General features: G+C 34.9%; 1 protein-coding gene across 3 annotated transcripts; it reads left to right on the top strand.

Moving 5' to 3' along the window:
* The first annotated feature begins 1,250 nt into the window (after positions 1-1,250).
* LOC140961328 (prolyl 4-hydroxylase 1) lies at positions 1,251-10,389 on the top strand. Of its 3 annotated transcripts, XM_073419777.1 has the most exons (12): positions 1,251-1,414; positions 2,254-2,301; positions 4,074-4,136; positions 4,246-4,295; positions 5,575-5,640; positions 6,434-6,508; positions 8,066-8,140; positions 8,392-8,462; positions 8,554-8,605; positions 8,723-8,812; positions 9,514-9,606; positions 10,079-10,389. In XM_073419777.1, exons 1-12 carry the CDS (start codon positions 1,348-1,350, stop codon positions 10,184-10,186), a joined length of 858 nt encoding a protein of 285 aa, XP_073275878.1. In that variant the 5' UTR covers positions 1,251-1,347; the 3' UTR covers positions 10,187-10,389. The 3 variants fall into 3 exon arrangements, with proteins under 3 accessions (XP_073275878.1, XP_073275879.1, XP_073275880.1); XM_073419778.1 differs by lacking the exon at positions 2,254-2,301; XM_073419779.1 differs by lacking the exon at positions 4,074-4,136.
* The last annotated feature ends 8,271 nt before the right edge of the window (positions 10,390-18,660 follow it).

Genomic DNA, 18,660 nt, shown 5'->3' with positions numbered 1-18,660 from the left:
CCTGCATTTCATTATTCATCAATCTTAGCCTTCAAATCACCCAAACATAGGCTCGATCTCCCACTAAATGCCTAAGCATAAATCCATCTTCCTCATGTTTCGAGGGATAAACTTTAGAGCAATTGAGGCTCGTGATCAAACAATACCCCAAGAACAAAAAACATAGAGAACTCTTACGATAAACCATCCAAAATTCAACACTCCCACTATCATAGGTTTGTCTACTCATAAAGAACCACAAAATCTAATTCGAATTTATATAATCTTTCACAAATCTAATTAAATTACCGAATTGAGTTTGTTAGACCAGCTGCTCCAACTCATTTTCATTAAAAAATGAACGTATTTTATCATACACCTCTGTGTAATGAGACCTTAATGTAAGCTTACACTAATAAAAATGATTTCTTTCAAGTTTGGTGGTAAAATAAATATGCACAAAACAACACAAAATTATTATTTCGCATGAAAAAAATAATTTTGGGTCGAGTTTTTCAATCTGGCCCGTCTGAATCAAGCTCGAGCCAAAAACATAAACTCGACCCAACTAAAACTGATATTAAAAACTGGATAGCTCGACCTAGATACATAAACTCGACCCAACTAAAACTGATATTAAAAACTGAGTAACGTGTTCGTTCTGGGTTGAGCACAACCGAGATGACCCAGTTTTTAATATAGTTGGGTAGAGTTTATGTGTTTGGGTCGAGGCTGACCCAGATTCATCAAAACACGACCCAAAATCCCAAAATGCTAGGGCTTGCTCAATTTTTGATAATCTAGGAGTCGAGTTTTATAACATGATCCAATTTCAAAATACAAATTTACTATAATAAGATCAACAAATTGAAATGTTTGAAGTTGTACTAATACATGATCTCTCGCTGTCTTCTCTTCCAATCCAATCTCGGAAAATTTTCTTGCTGTAAATAGTTGAAATCGGGGGTCATTCACATTCGACTCAGAAATAGAGCTTCGTGGCAGTGAATAACAACCTCAAATGGTGATTTTTCCTGGAATATGATGGATTTCAAGAATGAAAAGAAATCGACAAGACTCAAGAACAACCCAAGAAACTTAATGCTTGGTTCATGTAATTAAAATTTTAATATTTCAAAGAAATTATATTATATTTTTTTTATTAAATTATATTTTAATTGTTTCATAATTATATTGTTGTTAAACTAAATTTTAATTTTTATGAACAAAATAATAAAATACACACGCTCCCTTCTTTTGAATTCATATGTATGGGACACCCTATTTCCTCAATTCCCCCCTCAAATTTTCTATTGACCCTTCATTTCAGTCACAATCTCCGATCTCCGCTCCCATTTTTTCTCCGGAATGGCAGCGTCTGCCACGAGATTCATCTTCGCTCTCCTCACGTTTGTAACTGTGGGAATGATTATCGGTACTTTTCCTCGATCATCTCCATTTTTACATTGTAATTTTAAGCAACTTTTTTTTTAAAGAAAACTTTTTACAAATTGTAATTAGCTGTTTCTCATAATGGATTGACTGAAGAATTAGTTTTTCTAGTGAGTGACGTCATTATCGTGACATTTATGCTTCGTTTCAAATTATCTTCTGATTTTATCTTCCAAAATTCTTTTGGATTCAATTGGGTTATTTTTGGCGTTTATAGTTTGTCGTGAGAAATTTCGGAGGAAAGAAGGGAAGTTTGTATTCAATCTTAGTTGATCAAGAATTTTTTTTGCTTATATCACCCAATTTGGGAAAAATGATTGGCAAAAAAAGCCGTTTTAATTTTTTTCGAATCTGAACATTTTAGGTAAAAATTTGGTACCGCGCTCTGCAAATAGTAAACCCACCATGAATGGTAAAACTAGACATCAGAAAAGGAAAAAATCTCCAAATTCAGCTGGGTTCTACTGAGAATGTTACCCCATTCTGTTTTATGATCAGCACTACTTGACCATTATATACGGCAATGTTTTGACAAGAAAATATTATTGTGTGTAAAGTAATAGTGTCATTAACAATGCATGCTTCATAATAATTAAATCAGAAACTTTGTTTTTTGAATTTGCTTCTCTTTATGATAAATGAACATCTGGTTTTCTTGTGGAAACTGCTTCCTTTACAATTTCAAAGTGACACATCTTTTAAATCATTTGTAAGTGTTGTTTAACTTGAGTCAATTGTCATTTCCACTTTCCATGGCCTTTATATTTTATTTTAACTGTTATATTGTTGTCATTGTGATTTTATGGCATTTCTAATGCTCAGGAGCTTTGATCCAATTGGCATTTATTTGGAGGTTGGAGGATTCACATGGTAGATTTATCAATCAATTCTCTGTCCAAGGGTTTTATCATTTTCCTTGCACTGCTACTGTATGTTTGTATACCAATGGGTAGCTAAATTTTACTAAATTTTCTAATAACATTTTCACTAGTAGAATGTTAAGCACTATCTCTTGTAATAATGCATTCTAGTCCAAGTGTGAGATGCAAGAAAGAGTAGAGAGTAAGTCCGTCGTTAATATTTAAATTTGCTGGGTTCTTTTAAACAGGCTCAAATTTCTCTCAATCTTCTCTGACTGTTGGATGAATGCTTTTATTTCAACTAGATGAATCCCTTGTCTTGACACTGTACTAACTACTATCCATGATAAGGGTTATTATTTAATTTTTGAAGATTTAATTCTTTCTTCAAAATTCGTTTCATTCACATGGGTTTTTCGAATGTGATCAATTTAGCTTCTGATCCTCAAAGCAGTATTCTGCATTGGATTTGCTTGATTACTATTTTGAATACTTTTCACGACTCAAAGTCATTCGATATTGTTTTGGTCTAATGCCAACTCAACTGACTTCAAACAAAATCTCTGGGCCACTATAGACATCACATTTATTGAAAGTTATGTATTTCCATTTCATCCATCTCAGTCTCCAGGGAGACCTTCAGTTTGTGGGAGTTACAAAGAAATGGTGTTTGTGATCTTATACATCATCTTGTTATTCAGTTGTTTGACCACTTTTTCCCATCAATACCAAGAGTGATTCAGAAATAAGCCGAGTGGGGGCGACTCATGCCCGTTGGGTGGGGGGATAAATATGAAATTTTAAAAGTTGCACATGAAAAATCAATTTTTTATATGAGGGCGGAGGCGATGCCTCCCTTGCTCTTCTATTTGTCCATCCTTGATAGCCATAGTATTTGCAGGATCTCATTTTTATGGATGTTTATGAATTATATTTTTTTATAAATGAAACTACTTGTTATCATGTTGTGCTATGATGCCCAAACAAAAATGTAATTTCAATCCAAAAACATGATCTACTCTTATCACACGATTGGTTAGAATTGGAGCATGTACGAAAATGCATATATATGCCGTAAAAATATGCATAAAAAGTTTATTTTGAAAAACATAAGAGTTTGTCTTCATTACTCCGTTGAATTAGAATGGTTTGTCTTAGTTTTATCACTTTCTCCGTACTCTTGTTGAAGGTCTCAGCTTTTTGGATATTCCAAAATTTTTAGCGGTTGAGTTACTTGCTACAACTCCCACAACATTCAAACTAAAGGCAAATGGGATCTGAAAGCCAGTAGTACTTTTGTCGCATGTTTGAGATTTGATTAACTCCGTAACAAATTATTTATGTTGAGTTTTTTCTACCAAAATATGCAACTTATAAGAAGTTTATCTCTCCTTTTGATTTTATACTGTGGAAATTCTCGTATTAAGATTGTTGATGAATGTAGGGGAAAAGTTGTGTGAGTACATCTGTGTATTTACAGTATATTTTCTACTGTTTTAATGATTGATTAAGTACTTTAAAGTTTTAATAAACCTGGAATATATTTAATGTCAGTATTTTCGAGATGTTTCATGCACAGATTTTTTGTTTAATTCAATTTTGTGCTTTTCGCATGCGTCACATGTAAATTTTATACCTGCTCTTCTATTCTCCATTTGGACTTGTATCAAAATGTTATGTATTTCCTATTTCAAATATGTTTAAACTGTTCCAAGTGCCCGTCTTGTGGATTTGGACATGGTGCCTTATCAATTAACCAAATGGGAGAATGTTGGGCTGTAGGAATTGGGTATTCTTTAGGAAGAATTCAAAGTCTGAACAGAGGCAGTCTTGAACTTGCTAGAGGTTTCTACTTTTATTATTGATCTAAATTTTACATGCACCAAATAGGACAAAAAAGTGAATAAATGTTCGTTGAATGTCACTGGCCTTACTGCATGTTCTCTTTTGTCAGGTAAATCCTATTGGGAAGACAAAGAAGCTGCGATTTTACGTCTTGGATATGTACGCTTATTTGTTTTAATCCTTTTTCATTAGCTTTTGACTTTGTAAAGGAATGGAATTTTATCAAATTTTGATGTTTGTAAATTAGAAGAATAAAACATGAGACATTAGATCACATCTTACCGATTTATTTAGTTACATTTTTGTTACTTCTGACTAGACTTAATATTTGGGAGACTAACGTATTCCTGAGTATCTTATTATCTGTTTTATTGCAGTAAATATTGTGAATGATGACACGCCAACCTGCGGTTTTGTATTTATCTTAGGTGTATAGGAGGTTTCTATTTTATGGTCCATTGATTGCATTTACAGAAAAATTGGTGGGATTACCATGCGATGGGACCAGAAAAATTTTTGCTCTTACAAATGACATTTAGTTACTTTGATGAACACATTATAGATAGTGGCCTACAATAGGCACTCGGAAGACGTTTTATGGCTTGTTTTTATGTTTTACAAAAACAAAAGTGTGTGATCATAATAAGTTTTGGTCAAATCATTGCAGTAAAACATTAATTTCTTGCAATTATCGCTTTTCTATTCAAGATGAATCATTTCAGTGGTATATATAGCTAGTTTTTTTTTTTTTATTTTGTGAAACTGGATGAGTTTCTCATAAACATCTTATGAAGAATAAATCATTTTTAGATTATGTGATACTTTATATAAATTTTAAGTCTCAGGACCTGTCTAGCTTTTGGGAATGGATAGTAGAAATCAGGCAAATGATTTATTGAAGGATGATGAATGCTAACTAATAGTTTACAAAGTAAAACTCAGCCTGGAAATTTTCTCGACAAGAGAAAAGTAAAACCTTCTCTTGCCCTGGCACTGGCTAGTAGAGTAGCAGTAACAAAAATATGCTGCTTGCCCTCCTCTAATATACTTTGCATCTATATATTCTTTCTTCCCCTGTGCATCTCCTTTTCTTTTCCTGCAAATTCTCTTCAGGTATATTCTTGACATATAGGGGCCTGTACTGAGTTGAATTCTTAGCTACTGCTCCACTCTTATGGTCCTATTTATATAGGCCCATAACAGCATCTCAACACATTAATTTCATTAATCTATTCACCTTAGAACAATGTACCGGTGTGCTTGATTTTATCGGTATTTATTGGAACTAAAATTTATTCATATTAATGTTGATCCTTGTGCACTAAGGACTTCTGCAGGCAACATAAATATTTGCAAAGCTTCAATATTCACATTTACCCTGAAGCAGCTAGATGTTAGATTTACTTTCTTGTAACATCATTTGTTTTTTATGATTTAGGTCAAACCTGAAATAATTAGCTGGTCACCACGTGTTGTTTTATTTCATAACTTCTTAAGCGCAGAGGTATGCCAATTATTTATTTATTTATTTTTTGTATTTTTTCTCAGATTTTTTAATTCATTGGTTGGGACGAAAACTAAATATTTATTGTTTTTGCTGCTATAAATTATACTCTTTTATGAAATTGAATCCTTCTCTGTTACCACTTGGAAATAATTCTCTTTGTTAGATGCATTTTACCATGAGAAGACAAATGTACGCACAGGATCCTGGTTCATAGTTTTGAGGTGACGATAACTTTTATGCTTTTAGACCCACAGGTTAACCTCATCCAATTTCTTGCAAGAAGTTAATGAGAGATTTTTTTTTTCTTTTGAAACAATGAGAGACATAATTTTGTTCTTGAATAGACTTCTGTGTGGGTAGGTTTACTGAACTTTCTATTTGTTAAATTTGATTCAGAAGATGAATGCTAAATGTTTCCTGCTGAAGGTAACAGAATGAGTGGTGTAATGTGAGATTAGGGTAGGAGGGAGAACATCATGGTTTATAGCAGCAAGTGCTTAGATAAAACTCTCTCAGCGTCCGGTAAAGCTACCGACTGACTCAGACTTTATTGCTCAGATTTGTAACTTATCTGTGCAAGTTGATTATATGAAATATGTCTTTTAGATTCAGCTAGAACAATGCAATAGTTTATAGATGAATCCAGAATGTAACTACCATTATCTTGGGTATATGCAGATTGCTTTGTTAGAAGCATTTCACTATTTTAGTCTCTTATTAACTGTAGAATGTGAAATGATTGGAAAGTCAGTTACTGGATGAATCATTTGTTTATTTTATGTCTTTTCAGGAATGTGATTATCTTAGAGCAATTGCAAGACCCCGCCTTCATGTTTCTACTGTTGTCGATACAAGAACTGGAAAGGTGAGAATAGGTTTTGCCAGTTTCTGATCCTCGCATGTTTATGTTGATCTCTTTATGATTGTGTTATTGTATTCATATTTACCTTTTTTAAGGATTTCAAGTTATTCCAGTATCTGTGCTTAGAATTCTGGAATAACACCTACTGTTGAACAGAATCATTATTCTGTAGTTTATGTACTGGTGTATTCAAATTGTGTCACTACTGGGGAAGACAAGTTTCAAAGAAGATAGTCATGGCTGTTGTTTTTAATTATTTGAATTCCTTTTTCTTACTACTTTCAGTTCATAGAATTTTTGAAGTTCCATGAATTTATTTTGTGTATGTGATGATTTAATGCTTTTGATAGAATTATGTTTTTGTTTTTTGATTTAATGTTTTTGGTAGAGTCATGTTTCTGTTTTTCGTTTTTGATTAGTTCTTGGAATGGATGGCTTTATTGTAACTCCTAGTGTTTTTTTTCTTCTTCGTTAATCAATTGCATCCATCACTCTCAAACCGAAATCTGATCCTAGTCAAACACCGAAACTTTTAAGCCCATGTATCCCTTGTATATTGGTTTAAACTTTATATTCTTTAATTTGAATGCTTATGTGTTACTATTTCTTCAGAGAGCTGTAACTATTTATTGAGATTGGGTGACACAATCCAAATTTTATGGTGATGTTTCAGGACTTATTTTTTTCTTTCTTGATTTTTTTCTTTCTTCCACTCTATTGAGTGCTTATATTATTTTTCCCAGTCATAATCATGTGAAAGGACAAAGTCCACATCTTTCCTCATTCTCTTTAACCAAAATAACCAAGGAAACTAAAGATACTGCAGTACTGTACACCCTCGAGTATCTTCTAAACAACCTTGGTTGCCTATAACATGGTTATCAGAATCGATATATACTGTAGAACATCTAAAAAAAACTTGGAAGATGATCTCATCCTACATGGTGATTGGTCCCACACATGAAATGATGGAAACAACAATATCCTCATACACTGGAGAGCTTTTTGGACCGTGCAATTTCTCAAAATATGGATCTCAACACTACTTGAATGTTGGTTAAAGTTAGAAGATAAATAAATAGGTTTGGCAATCACCCAAGTTTGAAACAACTATTAAGGAGTGCTATTCACAACAACTGAAACATATAAAAGCCCCTTTTTAGTGGCTCTACGTTATAAACTCAATATGATTCATGATGTCATCATCTGTAAAATTCATGATTCTTTATTGGTTGTTCACCTGACCAACATTGGGTCTTCTTGCGATCGGAGCTTGCTGAAACAATGCCGTGAATTTTACTTTGCTTTGTGCATTGATTCTTGTATTTCTGCATGATCCGAAATTTTCTTCTCGAAATATTAATATCTTTTTTAGCTTATAAATACTAGCAATTGGTTCTTGATGACGACCATTTCAGTTTTTCTTGATAACTGATAATTCATTATTTTGTAGCATTTTCGTGGTTTGTCATCCTAAACCCAAATTTTGATGGCTAAAGAGAGGTTGGTTTCAGTTAAAATATTCACATTGGTATTTCATTGTCCTGTAAATTTTTTCAGGGTATGAAGAGCAGTGTCAGAACAAGCTCCGGAATGTTTCTGACTGCTGAAGAGAGGAGGTATCCGATGATACAGGTTCTCGTACTTGAAATTTCTCTTTATTTGCTTTTAGTAACATCTGTATCTGGCTTTGTAAAAATATTTTAATGGTATGTGACGCACCTTGATATGTGCTTTCATACTTTGTGCTTGTGTTTACTTGTTTTATTATCCTTCTGTGGGAGTACTTAGCTGTCTTTTGTTGGTTCTAAATTCCACATTTTTCTAGTCTATTAAAACCCAATTGTGTTTGAAAATGTGAATTTTGGTGTTCTAAACACCATCAGGCAATCGAGAAACGAATTTCTGTATACTCTCAAGTACCAGTGGAAAATGGGGAGCTCATACAAGTGTTGAGGTAAGTACATAGAACTGTGCTTGTTGCGTTACTCGTAATAGCAAAAAACTGATAGGTTTTAATGTCAAGGCTAACATCTGCAGAGGCACAGGTATGAACAAAATCAGCTTTACAGGCCCCATCATGATTACTTTTCTGACTCTGTAAGTATTTTACGGCTCCTTTTCAATGTTCACTTTGCCAATATATCTTTCAGCTTTTCACATTGGTTCCTGTAATGTTACAAATTTTTAAGGTGTAAAGGATGTTTCTGGTTGCAGTTTAATTTGAAGCGCGGGGGTCAAAGAGTGGCAACAATGCTCATGTACCTGAGCGACAATGTCGAGGGGGGAGAAACGTACTTCCCAAAGGTGGCTTCTTATTGAAATCTGTTATTTCATTAATTCAAACAAAGTTATTTTAGCTTTTTGTTATGTTAAACATGAATCTTATATTGGTTTCTGCTTAATATACATGTATGTATCAGTGTTGCAACCTAGATTTCATAGATCAAATATAATTCTGATTGCTGAAATATAAGTTTAAACATATGAAATATAAAATGTAAACCCAGAGTATTAACTCTGTAAAAGAGCTCTTGCTCTGCCCTAGCAATGCTAATTACAAAACTCTCAAGGAAAATAATAGAATGAGTCTAACAGCCCTCCCGTTCTTCAAGTTTTTTTCTCCTCTTCCCCACATCTAGATTCTTCCGAGGCCTTGGGAACTCTTGGGCCTGTATCCTTTATATTAGGGCCCATGTTAGACCCATTAAATATCGAGGCACGTAACAATAAGTGTTAAGAATGGGGACCCCACAGGCTATTTCGTTAAATCTGGTACTTACTTGAGAAGCTTAAGCACGTGACAGAAATAAGATTAATCAGCACCTAGTGGATTTAATATTTGTAAACTAATATTTTTTATGAGATTCACAGCTTTATTTTACGTGTGGTTCAGACAACTTCAAGTACTGCTGGAAAGATTAAACATGCATTGAGTTGAGGTGCTTTTTGAGTATATTTTCGTTTATCTGATTGTGTTTTGTTCCTTCATGTGCCATCGTTGTTAGGCTGGATCTGGTGAGTGCAGCTGTGGTGGAAAAGTGGTTCCAGGGTTATGTGTGAAACCACTTAAAGGAGATGCTGTACTTTTCTGGAGCATGGTTTGTATCCTTCTTTTAGCCATGATGATCAATCATTATTTGTAATTACTTTGGATAGCATGTGATTGGCTTGAATTGTCTTCTCAAACGTATCCTTGTGCTTTGATGTCTGTGCTTGTTTTTATTTATGCCTGCCAATTCTTCCCTTGATGGTTACTGAATATTATATGGTGACACTGGGGGCTTTTTGACTTGAAATTTTGGATTGATCTTGCTATTTTTATTTTATTTAATTTAATGAATCAGTCTAATGAAACTATTAATGTATATGTTAATTTGAAGTGGCAAAATGTTTAAAATTATTGTCAACTTTGATGCTGTCAACTAGATCCGTCGCACAGGTTATGTTCAACAAAGTATCACATTGTTCTTAAATTTATTTTCTTTTCTGCATGTATAAATAAGAGATGGAACACCACTTTGAACGGAATATCTATCCGACTCTATTGTCCTATCATATATTGCGTTTCAGGGGCTTGATGGACAATCTGATCCGAATAGCATACACGGTGGATGTGAAGTATTATCTGGAGAAAAATGGTCAGCCACAAAATGGATGAGACAGCAAGTTACTTCCTGAGGTTTTGGACGATCTTTTCCATCAAATTCTTTAGAAACTTCTACATCCATCCATGTAGAAAAGCATTAAATATTAATGACAGTTGTTGTGGAATGTGGAAAGCAATGGAATTGAGTTCACCTCTATATGCTATACAAGATTGCAGCTGGATCTTGTTAACACTTCAAATTATGACATCATAAAAATATAGTTGTTTGTCTCAAGGCTTATGACTGAGTGTGATATGGCCATTTTGTTTCATATCACACACTCACTCACTCACATACATACACATATACATACACATACATACATATATTAATATGTTGTCTTCTAAAATGACTTTAACTAGCTAGTAGATCCTAAAATTATTAGATTTTTATTATTTCCATAGTTTCTTGCTGAATATATGTTCTGATTTTTAAACTAAGCGAAGATCAATAGTTTTAGGATGCAAGAAAATCAGTATTAAGATTTTATAATTTTTATTTATTAATTTCAATTTATAATGTAGAATAGTTCTTGGATGATTATTTGGTCTGCAGATGTGACGAGTAATTCTTAAGACCCATTTTAATCTTATAAGGTATTGTTCAACTTTGAGATTACTGTGATAAGTCTAATCTTTATTGGTTCGAATTATACTCTACATTTGAAATTTTTCTTTTTTTAAAGAAAAGACATTTTCTTATTTGGTTGATGGAACCTGATACTAAATTTTTCAATGTGTATTGGATCTTAAAGAAACATACCAAATTATGTATTTATCTTTTTTGATCAGAAACGTGCAAATTTTCGATTCAATAAATAAGATATTTGCAAAGTTTTGAAGGTCACAATTAAGTGCATAAAATAAACAAGGTATTGCCACGGTTGATACGACAATTTTCAGTATATCATCTGGTATATCGCTTCTGAAATACGTTCTAACTGATAAAGAATTACACGGAACATTGGATCGGAATTGCCAGAATCCAAGGTTGACTTGTTAAGATTTTAAAGCACGCAAACTTATCCCGTCCGTCTTTAAACTTAGATTTACACGCATCTTGATCCATGCCCAAAGTTAAACGTGTTTAACCAGTTTAACTTATTAAATTTCATCAGACAATCATAACTACCATAAAATTTTCATGAATTCTTCTTACCCAAAATTAAATGCGTTTAAACGATTAAACATATTAAATTTTCATGATCGATACTACTTGTTTCATTTAGATAATTATCATGAATTCTTCTCAAGAATCAAATATAGTAGAACAAGTCAATAAATCACCCTCATCTAATTATTTATCTACTAATAAATAAAAGAACAATGTCGCCAAATTTACCCCTCGCTCCGCTCCCTCCCACCATAAGGAAGCATTGCCCTTCAACAGATAGATGGTACAAGGAACTCGGTCAGCGTCCGCCATATCCATGTAACGAAAAATAACCTCCAAAGATCGAATTCATCCCTCAACAACGAATGGATCAGTGGTGCCATGAAAATCCTCGGGGTTCATCCTCCTAAAACGCTCATAGACTGCCTCCGGTCGAACCCTAGCAGCATTACCAACATGCTGCTCTAGTAAATGTGCCATGCTCGCTAATACACAAGCGCTAGCGTCCTGATTAGGAGGAGGTTGTGGAATCTCCTCCTCGTGTCTACCCTCACTACCACTGCGAAGAACTCGTCTAGGAGACAACTCTATACAATTCGTCCATAATACGTAACCAACATGCACATAATATTTAAAATATCACGCACCTAACCTCTATATCATGCATCATGAAAGCATTAAATAATTTTAGCATACAAAATATAAAGCAGTAAAAACTCACATACTGGAGGCGTGACTTCTTGAGCTTCTCAGAGTGACAGTACACAATCCTTTGAGGAAAAACTTTGCTCTAATACCAACTGAAACGACCCTCGCTTTTTAAGTTTAAAATTCTACTAATTTTTTTATAAGCTTGATTTCGAAATCCACACTTTAAATAATTTAACATTTTCATAAATCAAAATACTTTAACATATGAAATTTCAAGTGCATAAAAATCCCTAAATCGTCAATTAATACAATTCAACTCCAACCTTTAACATGATCATCTTAACTTCATAATAAAGCATCAAAATCTCTAATAAATTCATTAACAAAAAATCTTTTAAATCTTTTAACTATCAAGCTAATGCGGAAATAAATGTCCTTCGGGAGTGTACTGTCTGCCTCGATTCACTCAAGCGTCAGCGCCTCCCTCACTATCATCACCTGAAGCATTCAACCCTAGTGATTCTAATGACTCAGCACGTTCTAAACACGAGTAGCAAATAATAAATATACAAGCACATGCATTAAAACCATACTTTTATTTAAAAATAAGCTTGTAATCATAAATATCACAGATCGTAAAATCATAGAATCGTAAAGTTGTTAATCGTTTATCATTTTGGGTGAAGTTTGATCCTTGAAAATGACTAGCCTTTATCCTCTGATCGACTGATCAGTCTTAGCTCACCATTGCGCATGGAGACGGGTACTAGGCACCGACGTAAAATGAAAATACGATTATTGGGCTCCCTCTGAGGCCTTATCCCGTAAATGGACTCCCTCACGATATTTCCAAAAATCATATATCCTCTTTTTCACAGTCAATTCACATTTTCAAATTTTTTTCCTTCTTTTTTTATTTCATAAAATATTACGACTTTCCAAAAATAGCATTTTACAGTAAAAATTGCACAGGTTTACCATAAATCATAAAATATTGTATTTTCATCAAAACCATCATAATATGTCATTTAACATGTGTTATGACCCTTCGGACGCTGCCAAGCCTTTTCGTACTACCCAGGTGTAAAATGACTGTTTTGCCCCTAAACGTAAAATTTCTCGATTTAGACCTTTTTTTTACTTTTGTTGACTCTAGACCATCCGAATTAATTAATTAGGCTTAAATTTAATTTTTAATATTTTTATTTACCTTAAATTCGAGGCTTTCGATTTAATTTCCTATTTACTAATTCAAAGAGCGTTTAATTCCCGAATTAATTCAAACTTTAATTTTTTCTTCTTAAATTTTAAACATAGATTTTTTATCCCTAAATTACCCTCGTGAACCATGAATCGACTCCCGTGGACCATGGTTCGACCCTTTTCTTTCTAGACCCTAAAATTCGAACCCTCGCCTAATTCCATCGAGCCACCTTTCGTTTTTCTTGAACCATGGCCGAGCCACCTCGAGCCATCCCTTGACCAGACCTCCTGGGGACCCTACCAAACCCACCTGGACCATGCACGAGCCCCCCAGCCCACGTGAGGAGTCCCTGCGCACAGCCCCTCACAGCCGCATCCATCTCTTGCAATTTCTTCGAGCCACCATGGACCCAACAGCCCCCGCCTCTGTCCCGACCCTTGATCATCCTCCCTAGACCCTACTGGACCATGCCCCAGCCCCTTCTCGCCAACATAAGCCAGCGCCGAGCCCTGTGTGCACCTGCACGCACGCATGCGCTGAGGAGTCCCTACTCTAATGGACTCCTCCTCGGCTGCTGTCAAGGAGTCCTAGCCATGATAGGAATTTTCCTAACCTATCCACACAGCCTTCAGCAAGCCCCTGACCATCCATGGCCGAGCTCTGGAGCCCCACACTTCATAGTCAAGCCCTATGACTCATGCAAACCCATAAAACCCTAAGTTCTACCCTTCCACCATGCACATCTCTTCCCATGATCGTACAACCCTCATATTATCCCTTAAACGACGCCTTCATAGCCCTTTAACATCCTAAATTTACAGTGTACTCGTTGGGAATCATAACACGTTCATATGTACGTAAAAACTTTCAAAACTTTAAAAATAATCGTCAAAACCTTACGCCATTTAAACCCCAATATTTTTCATGCTAAATAAGGAAAACAATTGAATGATACATCAAGGGAGTTTAGAAGCGTGCCTTTGCGTTTTAGAACGCTCGAATATACGATCGTCGGCGTGGGGTGCGAGGAAGAACGAACGGACGACGAAGAATCCTTGTTTTTTGCTCTCCAATTTTTCGAAAATAAGTGTGTGTGGATTTCGGCTGGTATGGGGTGCAAAAGCCCTAGGTTTTTAATTTTATTGATCTTAATTTGCATGTTAACGGGCTTGAGTTTTGGGCTTTCAAGTTTAAGAGCAATTGGGCCTACTCATCCTAGGTAAGTTAGGCCAAATAACACCTATTTAATTGAAAAATAAAAGTTTATAAAAATTAGTTTTCAAAAATAATGTATTTGATATTTTAAAAGTCTTTCGTTTGCCCAAAACTGGCTTCCTGGATAAAATCGAGCTTGCCTCATAAAATAATTTGAATTCAATCATTTTTAGAAAAATTTTAGAAAAATTTAATCATTTTTTATCATAAGCCTTGAAAATATTTATTTTGTCTTTGTCGTCCACGGTCTCCTTTCCCCAACATATTATCGAATATTCGGTTGAAATCCTTAAATTTCATGAAATCGTGCCGTATAATCAGATAAAATCTTTCGTACCTTAACAACTTTTTTTAACCGTTAGAATGTTAGTATTTATAAGCAATACCAAAGTGTATTTTTTCGTCAAAAAAAACGATGAAGTGGCACAACGACTATTATATCTAGAACAACTATCAAATTCAAAAGTTGAATGTTGGGATCCGTGCCTATAAATAGATCAGTTGTGAAAACAATTAAGATCTCTCAGATACTCTAATGTCTTACTCGATCAAACTTTCTACTTTCAAGAGCCCAATTGATCAACATACTTTGAAGCACACGCTTAGTGTTTATATTAGATCATTAAAGATCAACTGTTGTAAGTGTATTTCTGTTTCAAAATACTTGTAACTGACAGTAAGAGGCTTACTGATCGGAGTGTTCAAATGTTGAGTTAGCTAGGAGTCTCAGTAGGACTGAGATAAGCTCTGCTGAAGTGGGTTTTTAGAAATTACTTATAATCGTCAAAATATTCTAATGAAATCGTTTCGAAAGTGAAAAAAGAGGTAACACAGGGGTTGTTCAAATCTCTCATCCTCATAAACAACTTGTTTGTGTATTTCATTTCAGTGACTTTTCTTTATTTCTTTCTACACTAACTAATATTTAGCCCTCCATTTGTTTCTGGTCAAATCGATTCAGTGGGCCTATTTATGCGTATCATCTAACTGACAAGAATTACAATTCAAAGTTGCCAATACAACTGAATTTCTTTGAGATTTTTTTGTGACATTGTTTATTCAAATGTTCTAAATTGCGAACTAGGTGACCGTCAAGGCGCTGCCCAGGCACTAGGGCCGACCTCATTGAAAAGATGCTAGTTAGCTAGCCTAAGAGGTCTTAGGGTAGTAGTCTGGGTAAGAATGATTGTACCTGTTAGAAGGAAATTTCCAAGAATTCGACGTGTTTCAATAGTATAGCGAAGATTCTAGGCATGATGAGATTGGAGGAAATCCGAAAGATTGGAAACAGATAGACAGATGATTCATCTAGGGTTATAAGGGAATGTATTAATATATAAGGAATTGTGGGTCAGTTCATAATGACCCAAATCCATTCACTTACAAATGGACTTGGTAACTAAAATAGTTCATCCAGTAACAAAAAAATTTCCTAGTTTTTATCACACTTAGGAAGAGAGATTTTAGCCTCATTAATACTATATCTATACTATAAATAAAGGGAGAGGGGTGAATACTTTTGGTAAGCCTGTTTTTAATATTCCTAAATTTACCTTACACCAATATATTAATAAAATGTCAAAATTTTAACATAAAGTGCCTAGCTAAGTGGATAGTGCATTTGTTTAATAGAAGGTTTAGGTGCAAATACCACATTAAGCACATTTTCTTAGAAAACAGTATGTGAGACTTCCGCCTCATACTGCTCCGTCCTGAACTTATGTCAGATCAATAGGTAAGAGTTCCCATTAGATCGGCCAAAAGCCGTTAGATCCGCTTCTTCCATTCCATTTTTTCTTTTAGCAAGCAGGCGACGTGACAACATTCGCGAATGAAGTCTATCCGAATCGAATTAGCACTTCTCAGATCAGGCAAAGGCGAAATTTTTTAGATTCGACAAACATGAAATGTGTCCTACACTTGAAGAAATACGTCGAATTTTGGAGATATCCCGATGTATAAATCTGGCATATTTCGGATGCTTGAGTATCACCAATCACTAATTTTTATAATTATTCTATTAATTTTATTTGAATATAAATCAAATTAATTAAAAAAACTATATAAGCATGCAACTCACATAACTTTCAAGATTAGGCTTAACCTAACTTAGAATATTATGATATAAATGGTAATGTCAAAAATCTCTATCTACCCTATTCTATTTGTCGAAGGAAACCATGTTGTGAGAACCCATTTCCAACTTTAAATAAAGACCTCAAACGACCCCAAACTCAATAAAAAAACATTTACCGAACGCAAAAATAACCCCAAATTCTACTAAAATAAAAGACATACAGGATAATTGTAACGTCCCAAAAATTTGAAGGTACACATGAACCACATGCATGCAAGTTATCAAATTTCTTATATATTTTAATTAATTATTTTTAATACATTAAATGTATGATTTTAACATGAATATGTATGTTTTAATTCTTGGCTCATTAAGATTTCATGTATTAGAGCCTTTTAGTAGTATTTCGCGCTCGAACGAAGAACGGAGGCTGGAGACAGTTAAGGAAAAATATTTTTATTAAATAATTAATTTTAATTATTTAATATATGGCATAATTAAGGGTGATTTTCGAAAATGGGCCTTGATAGGGTAATTTTTACTCTCCGGGTCATATTTTAAACCGGTACGCAAAATTTAGCAAGTTGTGGGACTTTTTGAGGGTTCGTGCAATATTTTCAAAAACGTACTTAAATGAAATATTCTTTGAGAGTACTTTTGGGCTTGATGAGACTATTTTATTGCATAATGATCCTAAAATCCTTTTTAACCTCATTATTTTAATTAAAGGCACATTATACATTAATTATTATATTAAAACCTACCATCTAAACCCTAATCCTACGGCCCAAAACATTTCGGCCGCCCCTCCATATTTTCCAGTAGCATTTTTGAAAATCTCCAGCAGCAACCTTTGAATTTGTCAAAGTTTTTCAAATAACTCCTTCTCCGTCTCTCCAGCACACGTTCTACACGTTTATCTCAAAGGTTTCGAGCGTAAATACGCAAAGGCACGCCCTATATCTCGTTTTTCTCATCATTCACATCAATATATGTTGGTTTGTATGTTTTTGCATGGGGAACCATCGATCTATCATGTTGTGTTGGTTTTATACAATTCTTGCACGAAAATATGCAAACGTTTTGACATGTACTCATGTTTTCCATGGCTTATGTGTAAGGGCCTGCTAGGTCTAGACTCCTAGGTGCTGTACACGTTGAGGTCGATGGTGACTAGGGCTGAGAGCACCTCAAATCGCGCCTAGACAAGGGGGCCGATCGGTTGGGTCGTGTGATGCATGTTTCCGCTAGAACGGGGGAAGGGGAAGATCAGCCGTGAATGGCTCGCTCCAGGTGCTGGTTTACATCATGATGGGTCCGTGTCAGGGCTTGGGATGGTCCTTGGTCGGCTGGTAGGGAGGCTAAGCGCGGATCGAAGCTTGATGGCAAGTTAGGAAAAGTTTGGGTCTAGATCGCGTATTCCTTGATGAACCGAGGGATCCGCATGCATGGGCCTGCTACCTAGGGCTAGGTCGGTCCAGGAGGGTCCAGTCACGTCCTAGGAGGGTCTGGTTCGAGGCTGGTTCAAGCTGGTTAGTTGCAGGGTCGAGCGTTTAACTTGTTATTGTAACTAGGGTTCGGTCCTCTAGTGTGCAGAATTTTCCAACAGTTGTATGGTCTTTCTCGAGGGTCTTAGATGGTCTGAAACAAGGGGTTTAAGGGCTGGTCATGTAGGTTCAAGTCATGGTTTAAGTTGGGAAAAGTTTGGTTGAGTTTCAGGTTGATTCGGGACCCCGGTCCAAGTTTTAAAATGAATCATATAAGCTATCGAATTGGCTCGAGTTTACGTCTAGGAAATGATTATAAATAGGTTTTGAGGTGTTTTAAGGAGTTTGGTTGGCTTTGGGTCGAAATTTTGAGGTTCAGATGTAAAAATGGTCAATTAGGGTTTTCAGGAGCAAAATGGTCATTTTGCACCCAGGTCGATTGAGCAGTCCTTGCACTGCCTTGATCACAAAATTACAAGTTTTAAATATATATGTTATCATGAACACGAATTTTTATGGAAATTACGAAAAATATGTTGGGTGCTTGATTTTAAGAAAATTTACGTATATGCATGATTTTTATAAGTAATGAATATGATGACATGTTTTTGAAAGAAATGAGTTGGTTGTGACTAATACAAACACGAACACGGATACGAACATGTAAGGCCAAGGCTTAATGGATGGATAATAATGTCGCTGATGTCCCTGTCGTTGGGTACCGCGGTTATACGTAGATGGATCCATCGACTAGAGCT

The sequence above is a fragment of the Primulina huaijiensis genome, chromosome 16 (assembly GCF_012295235.1).
Source record: "Primulina huaijiensis isolate GDHJ02 chromosome 16, ASM1229523v2, whole genome shotgun sequence".
Taxonomy (NCBI): domain Eukaryota; kingdom Viridiplantae; phylum Streptophyta; class Magnoliopsida; order Lamiales; family Gesneriaceae; genus Primulina; species Primulina huaijiensis.
The sequence above is the reverse complement of the archived record's forward strand: the minus strand, read 5'-3'. Positions and strand labels throughout refer to the sequence as shown.

Coding starts and splice junctions, on each gene's coding strand:
- LOC140961328 (XM_073419777.1), top strand. CDS start 1,348: ATGGCAGCGTCTGCCACGAGATTCATCTTCGCTCTCCTCACGTTTGTA. Junction 6,509..8,065: donor TCGATACAAGAACTGGAAAG/GTGAGAATAGGT, acceptor AAATTTTTTCAG/GGTATGAAGAGCAGTGTCAG. Junction 9,607..10,078: donor CTGTACTTTTCTGGAGCATG/GTTTGTATCCTT, acceptor ATTGCGTTTCAG/GGGCTTGATGGACAATCTGA.